Here is a 15,547-nt window from a genome sequence, read left to right on the forward strand (position 1 = left end):
AGACCAGGTATACCGCCAGAATCCAGAAACAATTGAACAGCTGAAGCAGTACATCTCATCTGCATGTGAAGCCATTCCGCCAGACACTTTGTCAAAGGTTTCGGGTAATTTCATTCAGAGACTACGCCATATTATTGCTACGCATGGTGGATATGTGGAAAATATCGTACTATAGAGTTTCCCAGACTGCAGCGCCATCTGTTGTTGACAATTTTAACTACTGTAATTTCGAAAGTTTGTCTGCCTGAAAATGTACTGTTGTCCTAAGCATATTGCAACAAACGGTGTATTTCTATCACTGCTCGTTTAGTTTGTATTGCCGTTTCAAATATACCGGTCATTTTTGAAACACCCTGTAAGACTGCATGTTGGTAATTCTCCAGAGGATGGGTGGCCAAGATTTCAGCTCATGGGCCATGCCCAGGCCCAACTGCAAAGTGCTCCGCATCACTTTACATTTCCCCCACCACCACGCCGCGCTGTCTGAATGCAAGAAGCGAGAAGAGGAAGAAAACAGTGAATGTGCTGCATTTAAATGGTGGTACAGTCACATTGCATGCGACTTTGTTTTGTATTTCACACTTCTCAACAACACAGATCACAAACAAAATAAGTTTTCACTTACCAATAATTGCCTTGCTGAAGACACAATATAGTTTTTATCTGGTACAAACTCTCAGCACATGCACTTACACACAAAGTTTCACACAGGTTCACATTCAATTTGCCAAGTAAAGATGACTTGTTTAGTTTCATAATTTTAAAAAAAGGTCCATCACACAAAGAGGTCAATTGAAATATAGAACTTCTCCAATCTCATTATGGAAACTTGGAAAATTCATCTAAGGAAAGTGGTGTAGATGTCCTGGACAGTTTTAACGTGAAAAGATTTATCACTGAGACTGAAATTACTTTGCAGTTCCATCAGTCACACCTGCACATGCACAGGACACTTTCAACTGAAACAGCAAACGGTCTTGAAAACAGCTCGAAGAGAGACATAAGACTGACAGTGTCCTCAAAACCTTGCAAGACCACAATGAATTCTTCAAATCTCGCACTTTCTTTAACACCAGTGAGCTCTGGGAACTGAATTGTCTTTGTCAAAATGTGTCTGTTCAACATTGTGATTTTCTTTTTAAATGCATCCCCATCAAATCAGATAGAAGTTACATTGCAATGTTTTACTGTGAGCATTGTGCAAACAAGACCACTTACAAAGGCAAAGTCTGCAATGCAATGCATTCCAGATGTTCGAATTTTTCATTCATCCATTCCTTTCTTCATAAATTTTCCAGTACTATAAGAAGTCTCCACACTCTTTGTTCATTTCCACTGAAAACCATTGGAACAATGGGTGCGACTTCAGGAATTTTACTAGTAGCACCACAAAATCTTTTGAAGTGCTCCATGCCTGCAAATTTAGTACTTCTTGATGAACAGAACAATGAATTTAACTGTAATTTTGTGCTCTTTCATTGACATCTGAAAGTTTAAATTCTCTCTGCATTGTACTGTAATTTCGTTTCATAGCAAATAAGTAGTACCCGTCACTTATTTGAATTGAGAATTTTCAGCCATCCCTTCTGTCATTCCCATTAATTTTAAAGAATTGTGGCGATAGACTGCTAAACTGCTTCTTTTTGTGCAAATATCCACTGCAACCGTGAACATCCTTCATATCATAGAGAAAGAGCATAAGGCAAACACTGCTGACACCACAATTCTGCCAAACTCACAGAGTTGTGGCAACAGAAGAATGTCACACTGCAATGCTAAATGAAATGTCACCCACTTCCAGGTACCTGCGAGAAAGACTGAGCTAACCCAAGTGACATGCTGGGCCTTGGCATGCCTGCGGCCCACACATGCTGCATGTGTGAAGTGTGGCATGCTGTGGCCAGCCCTGCTCTAGAGTTTGACATGTAGTACAGTCTTCAGTGACATTCATCCCTGTTACTCCTGCACATTTTCTGTTGCTATCTATCCATCTTCCATTTCATCACCTCCTTCATTTTCTGTTACCTCTTACACTTACAACCCAGAAAAGGACTTCCTTGGTCCTTTTATTACCTATATTCATGGTTACCATCTCCCTCTCTCCCCTCGATTTCATTTTCATTACAGTTGTAATTATGTCTTCCACTCCATTATGTTCCTTGATCAATCTGGTTTTTTCTCCTTTTTTTGTCTCTTTAGTGATTCCCAATGTGTATCTCCAGATTGTTTGTTGAGTAACCCTCAGATTTTGCATGGTTGTGCATCACCAGTCCTTGACTCCCTGCTGTTAAGTCACACCAGTTACAAACTTTTCTTTTTGGGCACATTCAAACTTCCATTTTGAAAATTATGTTTGGTGACCAGAAGCTCTACAAATCATTTTTACTCTATGTTTGTTTATTTTCTTGTCCTGTCAGTCGTCATATTCAACTACTTTGAATTCTAGAAACATTTCAAATTGTTCTACAACTGTATTATTAATTTTTACTATTTTCTTTTCAAATTATCAATACATTATTTTTGGTTTTATTAATATTGCGTTTTACCCTTTTTTCCAAATCTTTTCTATAAAGATCCATCCACTGTTAAAATTTATCTGGGTTTGATGTCAACAGTACATCAAAATGAAGGTGGTTCGGATATGTTCCATGAACTCACATTTCTCCTGTTTTGCAGTTTAATAATATGGAAACACAGTCTAGGGTTATCACAAGTAGTTTTGGTAATGTGGACTCCTCTGTCAATTCTGAATTTCCGAGTATTTTGATAAATTCTGATGGAATCTATAGCACTGACTTATACAGGGTGAGTCACCTAACACTACCACTGGATATATTTCGTAAACCACATCAAATACTGACAAATCGATTCCACAGACCGAATGTGAGGAGAGGGGCTAGTGTAAGTGGTTAATACAAACCATAAAAAAATGCAAGAAAGTATGTTTTTTAACAAAAACCTACATTTTTTAAATGGAACCCCATTAGTTTTGTTAGCACATCTGAACATATAAACAAATACGTAATCAGTGCCGTTTGTTGCATTCTAAAATGTTAATTACATCCCGAGATATTGTAACCTAAAGTGTGTATCAGAGAGCACTGAATTACGTAGGGATCCAAAGGGAACGGTGATGGACCTTAGGTACAGAAGAGACTGGAACAGCACATTACGTCCACATGCTAACACCTTTTATTGGTCTTTTTCACTGACACACATGTACATTACCATGAGGGGTGAGGTACACGTACACACGTGGTTTCCGTTTTCAATTCACACGTGGTTTCCGTTTTCAATTACGGAGTGGAATAGAGTGTGTCCCGACATGTCAGGCCAATAGATGTTCAATGTGGTGGCCATCAATTGCACACAATTGCAATCTCTGGCATAATGAATGTCGTACACGCCGCAGTACATCTGGTGTAATGTCGCCGCAGGCTGCCACAATACGTTGTTTCATATCCTCTGGGGTTGTAGGCACATCATGGTACACATTCTCCTTTAACATACCCCACAGAAAGAAGTCCAGAGGTGTAAGATCAGGAGAACGGGCTGGCCAATTTGTGTGTCCTCCACGTCCTATGAAATGCCCGTTGAACATCCTGTCAAGGGTCAGCCTAGTGTTAATTGCGGAATGTGCAGGTGCACCATCATGCTGATACCACATACGTCGACGCGTTTCGAGTGGGACATTTTCGAGCAACGTTGGCAGATCGTTCTGTAGAAATGCGATATATGTTGCAGCTGTTTGGGCCTCTGCAATGAAGTGAGGACCAATGAGGTGGTCGCCAATGATTCCCGCACCATACATTTACAGTCCACGGTCGCTGTCGCTCTACCTGTCTGAGCCAGCAAGGATTGTCCATGGAACAGTAATGCATGTTCCGTAGATTCATTGCCCCGTGGTTTGTGAAACCCGCATCATCGGTAAACAGGTAGAACTGCAACGCATTCTCTGTTAATGCCCATTGACAGAATTGCACTCGATAATTAAAGTCATCACCATGTAATTACTGATGTAGCGACACATAAAACGGGTGAAAGCGGTGACGCTGCAGTATGCGAATGACGCTACTTTGACTCAGTCCACCGGCTCTCGCAATGTCTCGTGTACTCCTGTGTGGGTTCATGGCAACAGCAGCTAACACACCAACTGCACCCGGTTCTCCTGAGACGGGCCTGTTACGGACCCGTTTGCGTGCTGCGACCATACCTGTTGCATACAGTTGGCAGTAGATGTTTTGCAATGTGCGGCACGTTGGATGCTCTCTGTCCAGGTACCGTTCTGCATACACCCTGCAGGCTTCAGCTGCATTTCGTCGACACTCGCCATAGATGAGTATCATCTCCGCCTTTTCAGAGTTCGAATACAACATGGTCACAGTTCCTACAACACTACACTATCACAGACATCTGGTAACACAGTGTACTACAGTTGGTCTGCGTGCGGAGACGAATGCAGAATAACAATAGCAGCAAGTGCTACATGCGGACACTGCGACAGCTAGACCAAACCACAACAGTACACTACAGCCACACTCGCAAACACGGTCGTCATCGTAAACATGTCCCTGTAGATGCTGCTCGCCGACCGTGGCCCGTGTTTGTTAAGACACGCAACTGAACGTCGGAGGTTGCAATATCTCCGGATGTAATTAACATTTTACAATGCAACAAACAGCACTGATTACGTATTTGTTTATATGTTCAGATGTGCTAACAAAACTAACATGGTTCCATTTGAAACAACGTACGTTTGTGTTAAAAAACATACTTCCGTGCATTTTTGTATGGTTTGTATTAAACAATTACACTAGCCCCTCTCCTCATGTTCGGTCTGTGGAATCGGTTCGTCAGTATTTGATGCGGTTTACGAAATATATCTAGTGGTAACGTTAGATGACTCGCCCTGTATATTGTATATCTTTCAGTATACAAATATAGGTTTGTATGCACAATTTTGTGACAGTCATTCCAACAGATTTTGCTGAAACTGAGTCAAAAGCTTTCTCAAAATTTATGAACCCGGAACAATTGGCAAATTGCTCTGTTCTACAATTCTGTTAAAAACTTTCACATTGTCCATTGTACTATATTCGCTTTTCTAAAGTGAATCTGTTTCTTTCACTCACAATATCGCAATATGGAAGAGTCAGCACAGAATATACTTCCTACGTGTGACTTTTCCATTCAATTAGCGAACATTCCTGACACCCTTAATATCAAAATATGCCATCATTCAATCAATGAACCTGGTTGATCAAACAACTCAACAGTTTACTAAGCAGATAATTATCTAATTTAAATCATTTAAGAAGAATGTTACAATTCAACAAATAGTTGAGGAGCTGAGTCATCAATAGGCATATAATCAAGACTGAGAACAATGGTAGATTTTGGACCAATGCTTCTTCACAGCTTTACATTACACACCCACATACACCTTCTTGGTTATGTCATCTGGGATGAATACATTGTATTGGCACTGCAGCTTGACTGGGGTTAAGGGAGAATCAGGTGAAGGGAGTGAGGAAAATGATAACTACAATCCCTTTCACCACTTTCAAATGATACTGCACCATCCACCAATACAAGTTACACCCTAGTACAAGGTGTGCAACTCTGCTTCTGCTGTTTGCCGATACGTGGTGGCAACGGTAAGTAGCGGGAGAAAGAAACAGATCACAGACGTAAGACAGTTACCTTGGACCTCGATCAACAAAACCTCATTAAAACATTAATCGATTTGTGTCTGCATCATAAAGTTGTTCTTGATTCAAAATGTCAGTTTACAAGCCTAATTCTTGTCATTTGTGGGAGGTGTTACTGGTTTATTTAAATATGAAGAAAACAGCAGCTGAGTCATTGAATGTTCTCAAATATATATGGTAAGGACACTGTTAAAGAATGTGTCATGAGCGGTTTCAATGCTTCAAGAATGGTGATTTTAATGTCGTAGACCAGCGTAGTGATGGAAGAGAGAATGTTTTCGAAGATGCAGAATTGGAGACATTGCTCAGCGAAGACTCGCATCAGACTCAAGAAGAATTGGCATGATTGGTGGGAGTGACACAGTAAACCATTTCAAAATGTCTTACGGCTATAGACATGATTCAGAAAGATAGAACTTGAGTCCTGTGTGAGCTGAAACCAAGAGACATTGAACGGCATGTGTGTTTTTGTGAACAGTTGCTTCAGAGGCAAGGAATTTCTGCATCGCATTGTGACCAGGGATGAAAAATGGGTTCAATAAGATAACCCTAAACACAAAAATCATGGGGATATCCCAGCCATGCTTCCACATCAACGGCCAAACCGAATATTCACGGCTCCAAGATCACGCTCTGTATTTGATGAGATCAGCTCGGCATCGTGTACTATGAGGTGTTAAAACCAAGTGAAACAATCACAGGTGCTCATTATTGAATGCAATTAATGCATTTGAGCAGAGCATTAAAAGACAAACAGCCACAACACAGCGAGAGGCAAGATAAAGTGATTTTGCAGTACGACAATGCTCGACTCCACACTGCAAAAGAGGTCAAAACGTACTTGGAAACATTGAAATGGGAAGTCCTGCCCCCACGGGCCATATTCTCCAGACATTGTTCCCCTCTGACTATCACCTGTTTAAATCAATGGCGCACGGCCTGGTGGACCAACACTTCTGATCCCATGAAGAAGTCACAAATTGGATCGATTCGTGGTTCGTTTCAAAAGATAAACAAATTTTTTGACCCGGGATTCATACACTGCTGAAAGGTGGGAGAAGGAAGAGGCCAGCGATGGAAAATACTTTGAATGATACATGTGTAACCAAATTGTTTCATTAAAGCCTCAAATGTTGGGGAAAAAATGGTAGAAGTAAAGTTGTAGACCTTGTACATCATTACACCACACTTACACCAAATCTCATGCCACATGGGTCAAACACTGTTGACTCAGGTGTAGGAACCAGCACTACACAATCTGTTACCATCACTGGCTTATGCTATTCTATCAGTGCAGAGCCACCTGTGAAAACAGTCAATCATTTAGCAGATCTGCTGTAATATCTACACACAATTTGCGTGGGCATTACAACCAGCTGTCCACCCAAATGAAAGGCCATTATTGAAGTGAGACTATGAGCCCAAGAGCAGAGTTTACCACCCAGTGATGTACATGTTGTCAGGCACAAAATGCTCAGTTACAATGGATGCTTCACAATATCTGTCATTTTTCTCTCTCCCCGCTCCCCAATACCAGGTTCTCTGAATTACATAGGCAGGAACTAACCCTCAATCCTGTTACCCTTCTGGCATCAATCTCTGCTAGCCTCTAATTCAATCACTTGCCGTGCCAACACAATATAGTTAGCTGGGGCATTGGAACTGTACATGTGCATATGTGAATGAGGATTCATCCGAAAACTAATAACGTTCTCAGTCTTCTTTATGTGTCGAAGAATCAGCATCTCAACCATGTGAGTGAGTTATCACTCTTACTCCATAAACTGTTTATATTCCAAAAAGGAATTTTCATTACCATATTTATCTAGTTTATATGTACATGGTACCTTTAAGGTCCTCCGGTGTCACCATCACTACAAAGCGGACAGCACGTTCATTTTTAAACATCTCGTAAGACCAACGTCGTACAGATCTCATGCATTTCACAGCCGCGATTCCATTGTTTGCTATCAGCACCTGCAAAATTCGTTAACTTTTAAATATATGATAGAACAACATTTTACAACAGAAAATTATATTAAAAATGAGCCAAATGTAACGCCAGCAATATCACCTAATGTAAAAAACAAAAAGGTGTGTGTGTGTGTGTGTGTGTGTGTGTGTGTGTGTGTGAGAGAGAGAGAGAGAGAGAGAGAGAGAGAGAGAGAGAGAGAGAGAGAGAGAGAGAGAGAGATAAAACAAGAAAGTCATCACATATTGACCCATGAAGTTCCAGGAATGGATCAAGAAATGCAACATGAAAACATGAAGATACTCATTAGGCCTATGTGTTGACAATAAACCACAGTTTTATCCAAAGGAAAATTCACTTGAGGAAACTACAACATAATGGATCTACCCTCGTCAAAACATTGGGTCCCTCTCATCCTGGGATCTGAGTGACATTCTCTTCGTTTTTAATCCTCTCCAAGAAACAAACTGATAGTTTCATAAGCTGGGATAGTGCCATGTACTTTTGTAGGTAACTATTGGCAGTATTCAATATTTGCCTCCTTATGACAAGTAGTGGCCAGCCATTCTGGCACCCCAAACCATCACAGTCTATGTATGCCTGCTATTCCACTAACAATGCACACTGCTAGATTGTAATCACCACAGAAATGTCTGATACACATAAGCCTATCACATATCTGTGTACAGTCCACTTCTACCCGTATTTGCATCATAGCCCTGTTCAAAGTTACTGTCATTCTGTTATTGTGGCATTAGGTGTCTAAAAGGTACAATGAAACCAGTCTCATATCATCTTACAGAATATTGACTGATCTTGATAAGAGAGGGTGCTGCTAGGTTTCAGTGTTCATCATCTATTTGCAACCTTAATTGCTTATTGCTAGTACATTTTTCTGCTATCATCCAAGTGAGGTTTATGTGGCCCATTTTTATGAGGATTGTAACTTTCATAAATATATGTATGATTTCTATGTGCGCAAAATCAATTTAAACTGGGGCCTCGTTTTTCCTTTTTGACTATTGGGCACATATACACACACATCAAAAAAAGTTTTACATCAACTCGGGTCCAAGCGTTATAGAACCTGTACACAAAGTGGGAATAGAGATCAACATAAACATCATTTCCGCCCTTTTTATTGCTCATGAAAACCACTCACTGCATGTTGTACCACCATACAGTGAGACCTTCAAAGGTGGTGGTCCACATTGCTGTACACAGCGGGACCTCAAATACTCGGCAGCATGTCCTCTTGCATTGACGCATGCCTGTATTCATCGTGGCATACTATCCACAAATCCATCAGGGTACTATTGGTCCAGATTGTCCCACTCCTCAATGGCGATTTGGTGTAGATCCCTCAGAGTAGTTGGTGGGTCACATCGTCCATAAACAGCCCTTTTCAATCTATCCCAGGCATGTTTGATAGGGTTCCTGTCTGGAGAACAAGCTGGCCACTCTAGTCAAATGATATCGTTATCCTGAAGGAAGTCATTCACAAGATGTGCATGATGGGGGTGAACGGTCATCCATGAAGACGAATGTCTGACCAATATGCTGTCAATATGGTTGCACCATCAGTCTGAGGATGGCATTCGTGTAGTGGTCATCCATTGCATCCTTGGGCAGCCTCAACGAGGCATGTCATTGACAGTTCCTGTCTCTCTCTGTATCTCCTCCATGTCCGAACAACATCGCTTTGGTTCACCCCGAGACGTCTGGACACTTCCCTTGTTGAGAGCCCTTCCTGGCACAAAGTAACAATGCAGATGCGATCGAACTGCAATCTGATGGAATGACTGGAACTGATCGGCTGTCGGATCCCCTCCATCTAATAGGAGCTGCTCATGCATGGTTGTTTACATCTTTGGGCGGGTTTAGTAACATCTCTGAACAGTCAAACGGACTGTCTCTGTGACACACTGTCTTCAGTCAACGTCTATCTTCAGGAGTTTTGGGGATCGGGGCGATGCAAAACTTTTTTTGATGTGTTTAACATGCCATCAGCCCGCCTGGTTAGCTGTATGGTCTAACACACTGCTTTCTAGGCGGGAAGGCTTCCCGATTTCTGGCACGAATCTGTCCAGCAGATTAATGTCAAGGTCTGGTGTGCCGGCCAATCTGTGGGTGGTTTTTAAGGCGGTTTTCCATATGCCTCGGCAAATGCAGGCTGGTTCCTCTTATTGCACCTCAGTTACACTATGTCGGCAGTTGCTGAGCAAACACTTTCTCCATGAATGCGTACACCAAAATTACTCTACCACGCAAACAATTGGGGTTACACTCGTCTGGTGTGAGACGTTCCCTGGGGGGGGGGAGGGGGGGGTGCACTGTGGACTGCGGGCCGAACAGCTCAATAACCCTGAGTTTGGTGTGTGGCAGCGGTGGGGTGAGTGGACTGCTGTAACCTGTTGTGGGGTTGTGAGCCACTGAGGGCTATGGTGGGGACGAAGCATTTCCGTCATTTCTAGGTCCCCAGTTCCATGCAACACAACACAACACAACACAACATTCCCTCACAAATAATAAAACCAAAATGGGAAACCACTGCATGAAAAATTTCTAGTTACAATGCAACAAGTCTAGTTATGAGCGAAGAACAACACAAACATTAGATTTCAGATTAATTGATTCCTTCATCAGTCACAAACAAAGGTGTGGAAGAAACAGGAATAATTCAAGGGTTACACTGAAAACCTGACTCAGAACATGTTGTTGTTGTGGTCTTCAGTCCTGAGACTGGTTTGATGCAGCTCTCCATGCAACCCTATCCTGTGCAAGTTTCTTCATCTCCCAGTACCTACTGCAATCTACATCCTTCTGAATCTGCTTAGTGTATTCCTCTCTTGGTCTCCCTCTACGATTTTTACCCTCCACGCTACCCTCCAATGCTAAATATGTGATCCCTTGATGCCTCAGAACATGTCCTACCAACCGGTCCCTTCTTCTGGTCAAGTTGTGCCACAAACTTCTCTTCTCCCCAATCCTATTCAATACTTCCTCATTAGTTATGTGATCTACCCATCTAATCTTCAGCATTCTTCTGTAGCACCACATTTCGAAATCTTCTATTCTCTTCTTGTCCAAACTATTTATCGTCCATCTTTCACTTCCATACATGGCTACACTCCATACAAATACTTTCAGAAATGACTTCCTGACACTTAAATCTAGACTCCATGTTAACAAATTTCTCTTCTTCAGAAACGCTTTCCTTGCCATTGCCAGTCTACATTTTATATCCTCTTTACTCAGACATAAGGTTAGGGAAAGAATGGCTAAAATTTAAATTTCCATCTCTCCCTATGGTACTGTCGTCACAGTGATCCAGTTAACTGTCTATTTGATCACTGAATAGTCTTGTTACCTACAATCTCAGCCAGATTTTTATGATTAATTTTCAGCACTGTGTCAAAAAACTGCGACTGCTATTCATGCTCACTCCAAAATAAATGAATTAAACTTACTTTGTTGATGACTTTCGTGCCACCAAACCTCCTAACAAATTCTTCTGGTGTTGCAACAGTAAAGTCCTTCTCTTGAAACCGAGGCTGAACCATCACTGTGCCCTGGGACATACTGGGCCTATAAACAGAAAAACAAACTGTGCAAATGATGCTACAATGCTAAATACAATATAGAATTCCACATGTTGTGAACCTAAGTCACACAAGTTTACACGTCTCAGTTCCCCCTGCATCTCAAAATGCTGATCTTCAACTCTGACTTGCTAACCATAAACAATTTATACACTACAGACAGAAATAGACAAAAATAAAATAGGCAATAAAATGTGTTTAAAAACTAATAAAATGGAATGTCTAAAAAAATTTGGCAGTTCTCTTGCTGCACTGCACTGGACGATTACATAGCAATATTGAACATGATACTTAGCTTTATAGATGAAACATATCTCTCCAAAAAAATTACTAAATACCGAAAACACGCGTTTAAATGGGTATCAGTACAGATCTCTTATTCTTTTTTGTATTACAAGGGCATCTTTGCACAAACAGTTGGTTAGTTGTTAAACAATGTTATCATTTTGAAAAGGTTCCAATGCTCATACACATTTTGTGTAGCTGAAGGAAACGAATTTATTACAAAAAAGTTATGGCGGTCTGCTTTTGGCGTCGAAATTATGTCTCTATAACCAGCAGTTATAATGTTTAAACATCACAGGAAAAAGTAACTACGCTGAAGTTGTGATCCAAATTTTCGGACATGTTGGGAGTGTATTTCTGATAAACAATGAGAGTGAAATGAAAATATAAGCTCCATAACAGTCATGTATTGGACAATTAAAACACTTGTGACAACAAATCTTTTTTACTTGAAAAGTTTACATAAATAAGAAACAGATATCTGTGTGTGTGTCTGAAATTTTTCGTTTCAGGCGTCTATGTACAGCTTAATTATAAGATATAAACGAATTAAAAATAGCACGGTAATCAATTACAGCAAAAAATCCACAAAACGAAATTTACGACATGTTTTTGCAGGCAAGAAAATCGTATTCAATGAAAAGTTGAGTCTGAATGAAATTTTATTTACGGTGAACCGCCTGTAACCATGGATTGCAATCTCCTATGAACATTGCTAAGTGGTCAGCACATATCCCTAAAAGTAATCTGGCACATAACGGCTACCTGGTTTTTCCTAGACATGTTTTAAACAAAAAAGAAAAAAAATATGACATGGTTTTTTTTCTTTTCGTAACTCCAAAGTTATTTATTATACACCTTTTCCATCTCGTGCATTATTATCGCAGAGTAACAATTAAAAGTTAAAACACTGTTGCGCAGAATTATTCTCTCTAGCGATAAAACAGTAATTAACCAAAAATTAGACTGATGGCTCACTGCTCATATACGTATTAGTAGTATTTAATTATTCGTAGCTCCGAAGAAAAATTTATTCATTATCACTTATGAATGGTTGATCAGCGCCTTCCCAACTCTCAGCTCCGGCAAATACAAGTTCTGCTTCACAACATCCGAACTCAGGGGCTGGACTGCAGATCAGAAAGCCATTTCTGTTCAAACTAGAAGTTCTTGTTAAACATTTGAAAAACGTGTTGTACACACCAACTCGGAACCTTAAGTGAGAAACAAAGTATGGGAAATTGTTACCTTCTCCTCATTCTTTCGAAAAACCGTACGCGTTGCAAGAATAACAACACGAAAATACAGATTCGCAACTTCTGCTACGAGCTCGGCTACGATTTAGGTACTGCATGACAGTGGGCATGGGATAGTACTTACGTCCTGCTATTGACAGTCACAATGGGTTCCCACGGCCTTCGTTCTTGCTTGATGTATGGCTTACGGTAGTTACCAACTTGCCTGTGGCCTGCTTATTCGATAAAAGGCTGAGCTCGCACGTGTCTTCCAATGTTTAACGGTATTATCTGTTCTTATGTGTATATTCATAAATATACAGTCGCAAGATGTGCGTCACTAAGTTACTAGCAGTCTGTCTCTCTCTCTCTCTCTCTCTCTCTCTCTCTCTCTCTCTCTCTCTCCGGGAAAAGAGACCATAAAACATCAACATCCAATCACAGTATCCAGTGTTCTGAACCATGGGCGTCTGCAGATATTTATAAATGAGTTGGCCAGTTCGAAGTATTCACAGAGCTACCACACTGTGATCAGCCACGTAATGCTACAACTTTCTAAACGTGGGTCTTATCGCCATCACGGAAAATCACCTATAATGAACTGAAAAGCATTCCAGAGGAGGGTCGGGGAGTAAATGCCTCTCCCTCCCACCCGCGCAAGTGACAACGCTTACCCCACGCACCTCCTCTTACGGACGCCTATATTCTGAGTTATGTTGACTGTTTGAAAATGAATTACAAACGGAAACAGATTGCAATGTTGAACAGCTCTGCGCCGAGTAGCAAGGTGGGCACCGCTAATATTAACATACTTCAGGAACTAACGAGCTGAAATATCCTTACACTTTTGCGAAGTCTGTTTCTTCCATGAATTTAACAAAACTATTCATATAATCTACATTATTAAAGAATACGAATAAAACTGTACACTTTTAATAACAACCATGACTGTATTCTGCTACATGTTCTGTGGCGAAGTATAGCGAAACGATACGTTTAAAGAATTAAATTATAATTTCTTGTATGGATTCAAAAATACATTTGGCAGAGTTAATCCACAAGAAAGAAGAATATAATACTGCGTTCACGTCTCATCTTCCAAATGACCATTGAGCTAAGCCACAAGAAAGAAGAATATAATACTGTGTTCAAACTTCAAACTGAACAGAGAGAGAGAGAGAGAGAGAGAGAGAGAGAGAGAGAGAGAGAGAGAGAGAGAGACACTGCTGAAATATGGAACGTGGTTTAAACTGAGAAGGGTTATGTTACATCATCATCATCATCATCATCATTATTATTATATAAAGCGGGGTGACGCAGTGGTTAGTAGACTGGACTCCCATTTGGGAGGACAATGGTTCAAATCCTCGTCCGACCATCCTGATTTAGGTTTTCCGTGATTTCCCTAAACGGCTTCTGATAAATGCCGGGATGGTTCCTGTGAAAAGTCGGAAGCCAGAAACCGAAAGAGTCGACAGTAAAACGCCCGACGAATAAATTAGACGAGCTAATTTTTAGTCTCAAACTCGTACCTGCACATTTGTTTTCTACAACAACTTATGCATACTTTTAGATTTCGATCATACACAATCACAGAAGGTTCTTAGAATGGTATTGACTTCCAAAATCATTCATTTTAGCAATGATAGTGATAGATTACTCGTAGGATTCGGGCGGAAGTGAGGGAATCCTTCATTGTTTTCTTAGTAAGCTGTTAAACGACTTTGTTTATAATTATTTTCCTCCCGTCGACGTTCGGTGCTACAAATTTTTAATCCTGGCGTATGGACGACTATTACTGGGCATGTAATGTAATTACAGGTTTTTTATGTTATGGATGAAAATGGAATGAACAGGCTCCATTCTGTATCTGGCCCATAGCGGACGTGGGTTGACCATTACTCTGCAATAAATCATGAATACGATTTCAGAAGTGTTCATTTTCAGAGGCGATGGTTTAAAATGGTTCAAATGGCTCTGAGCACTATGGGACTTAACATCTGAGGTCACCTAGAACTACTTAAACCTAACTAACCTAAGGACATCACACACATCCATGCCCGAGGCAGGATTAGAACCTGCGGCCGTAGCAGCAGCGTGGTTCCAGACTGAAGCGCCTAGAACCGCTCGACCACACCGGCCGGCCCCACGACGTTGCTATCACGGATTTACTTCAAACTTTGTACACCTTTAGTAGGAAACGTGCGCGAGAATCGGCATAAATACCGCGACTGCACCTGGGCTCTTCAGTAGTTGTGTACTCACCTGATGATGGCCGGACGTCTCTGGGCCGAAATATCGTGGCAGAATGTCTACGGGATCCGGCTGCATACCCGGAAATTATTAGAAGAGCTAATGCGCCGGGAAAATTTCAGAAGTCACGCATTAGCTATTAACTCCTCCCCCCTCCCCCCCAACCATCATTATCAGCATCTAAATAAACTTTAGAATGTAAAACAGTTTCATTTGAACAGTTCAACCTAAATGACAAAACGAACTAACAAGTCAAATGCTTATTTCTAACCCCTCCCCCTTTTTTTTTTTTTTTTAATTCTATTAGAATGGTGGAGCAATTTTCAGTGCATCGAAAATGCTACCTACGATCCCTTCTCAGAAAATAAATCTAACGATGCACGTCGATGGTCGAAACTCCTTTCAAAATATGCTATTTCTGCATATCTTCCTACGGACCAGCACTTGTTTCGCCCACAGCGTCATTTAAAAGGAACCAAATTACATTGT

At 40.9% G+C, this 15,547-nt stretch overlaps 1 protein-coding gene across 8 annotated transcripts in view; it reads right to left on the reverse strand.

Moving 5' to 3' along the window:
• LOC126285378 (acetyl-CoA carboxylase) overlaps window positions 1–15,547 on the reverse strand; it is a 385,520-nt gene that overhangs the window by 118,708 nt on the left and 251,265 nt on the right. For 7 of the 8 annotated variants that reach the window (XM_049984706.1, XM_049984707.1, XM_049984705.1 and 4 more), the window contains 2 exons: window positions 11,154–11,271; window positions 7,559–7,688 (listed from right to left, as the gene is read on the reverse strand). In XM_049984706.1, the coding sequence (XP_049840663.1) occupies window positions 7,559–7,688; window positions 11,154–11,271 (248 nt within the window). Of the gene's footprint in view, window positions 1–7,558; window positions 7,689–11,153; window positions 11,272–12,818; window positions 12,908–15,547 lie in introns of those variants that run through there. The other variant, XM_049984710.1, reaches the window with a different exon arrangement.

The sequence above is a fragment of the Schistocerca gregaria genome, chromosome 8, assembly GCF_023897955.1.
Source record: "Schistocerca gregaria isolate iqSchGreg1 chromosome 8, iqSchGreg1.2, whole genome shotgun sequence".
NCBI lineage: Eukaryota > Metazoa > Arthropoda > Insecta > Orthoptera > Acrididae > Schistocerca > Schistocerca gregaria.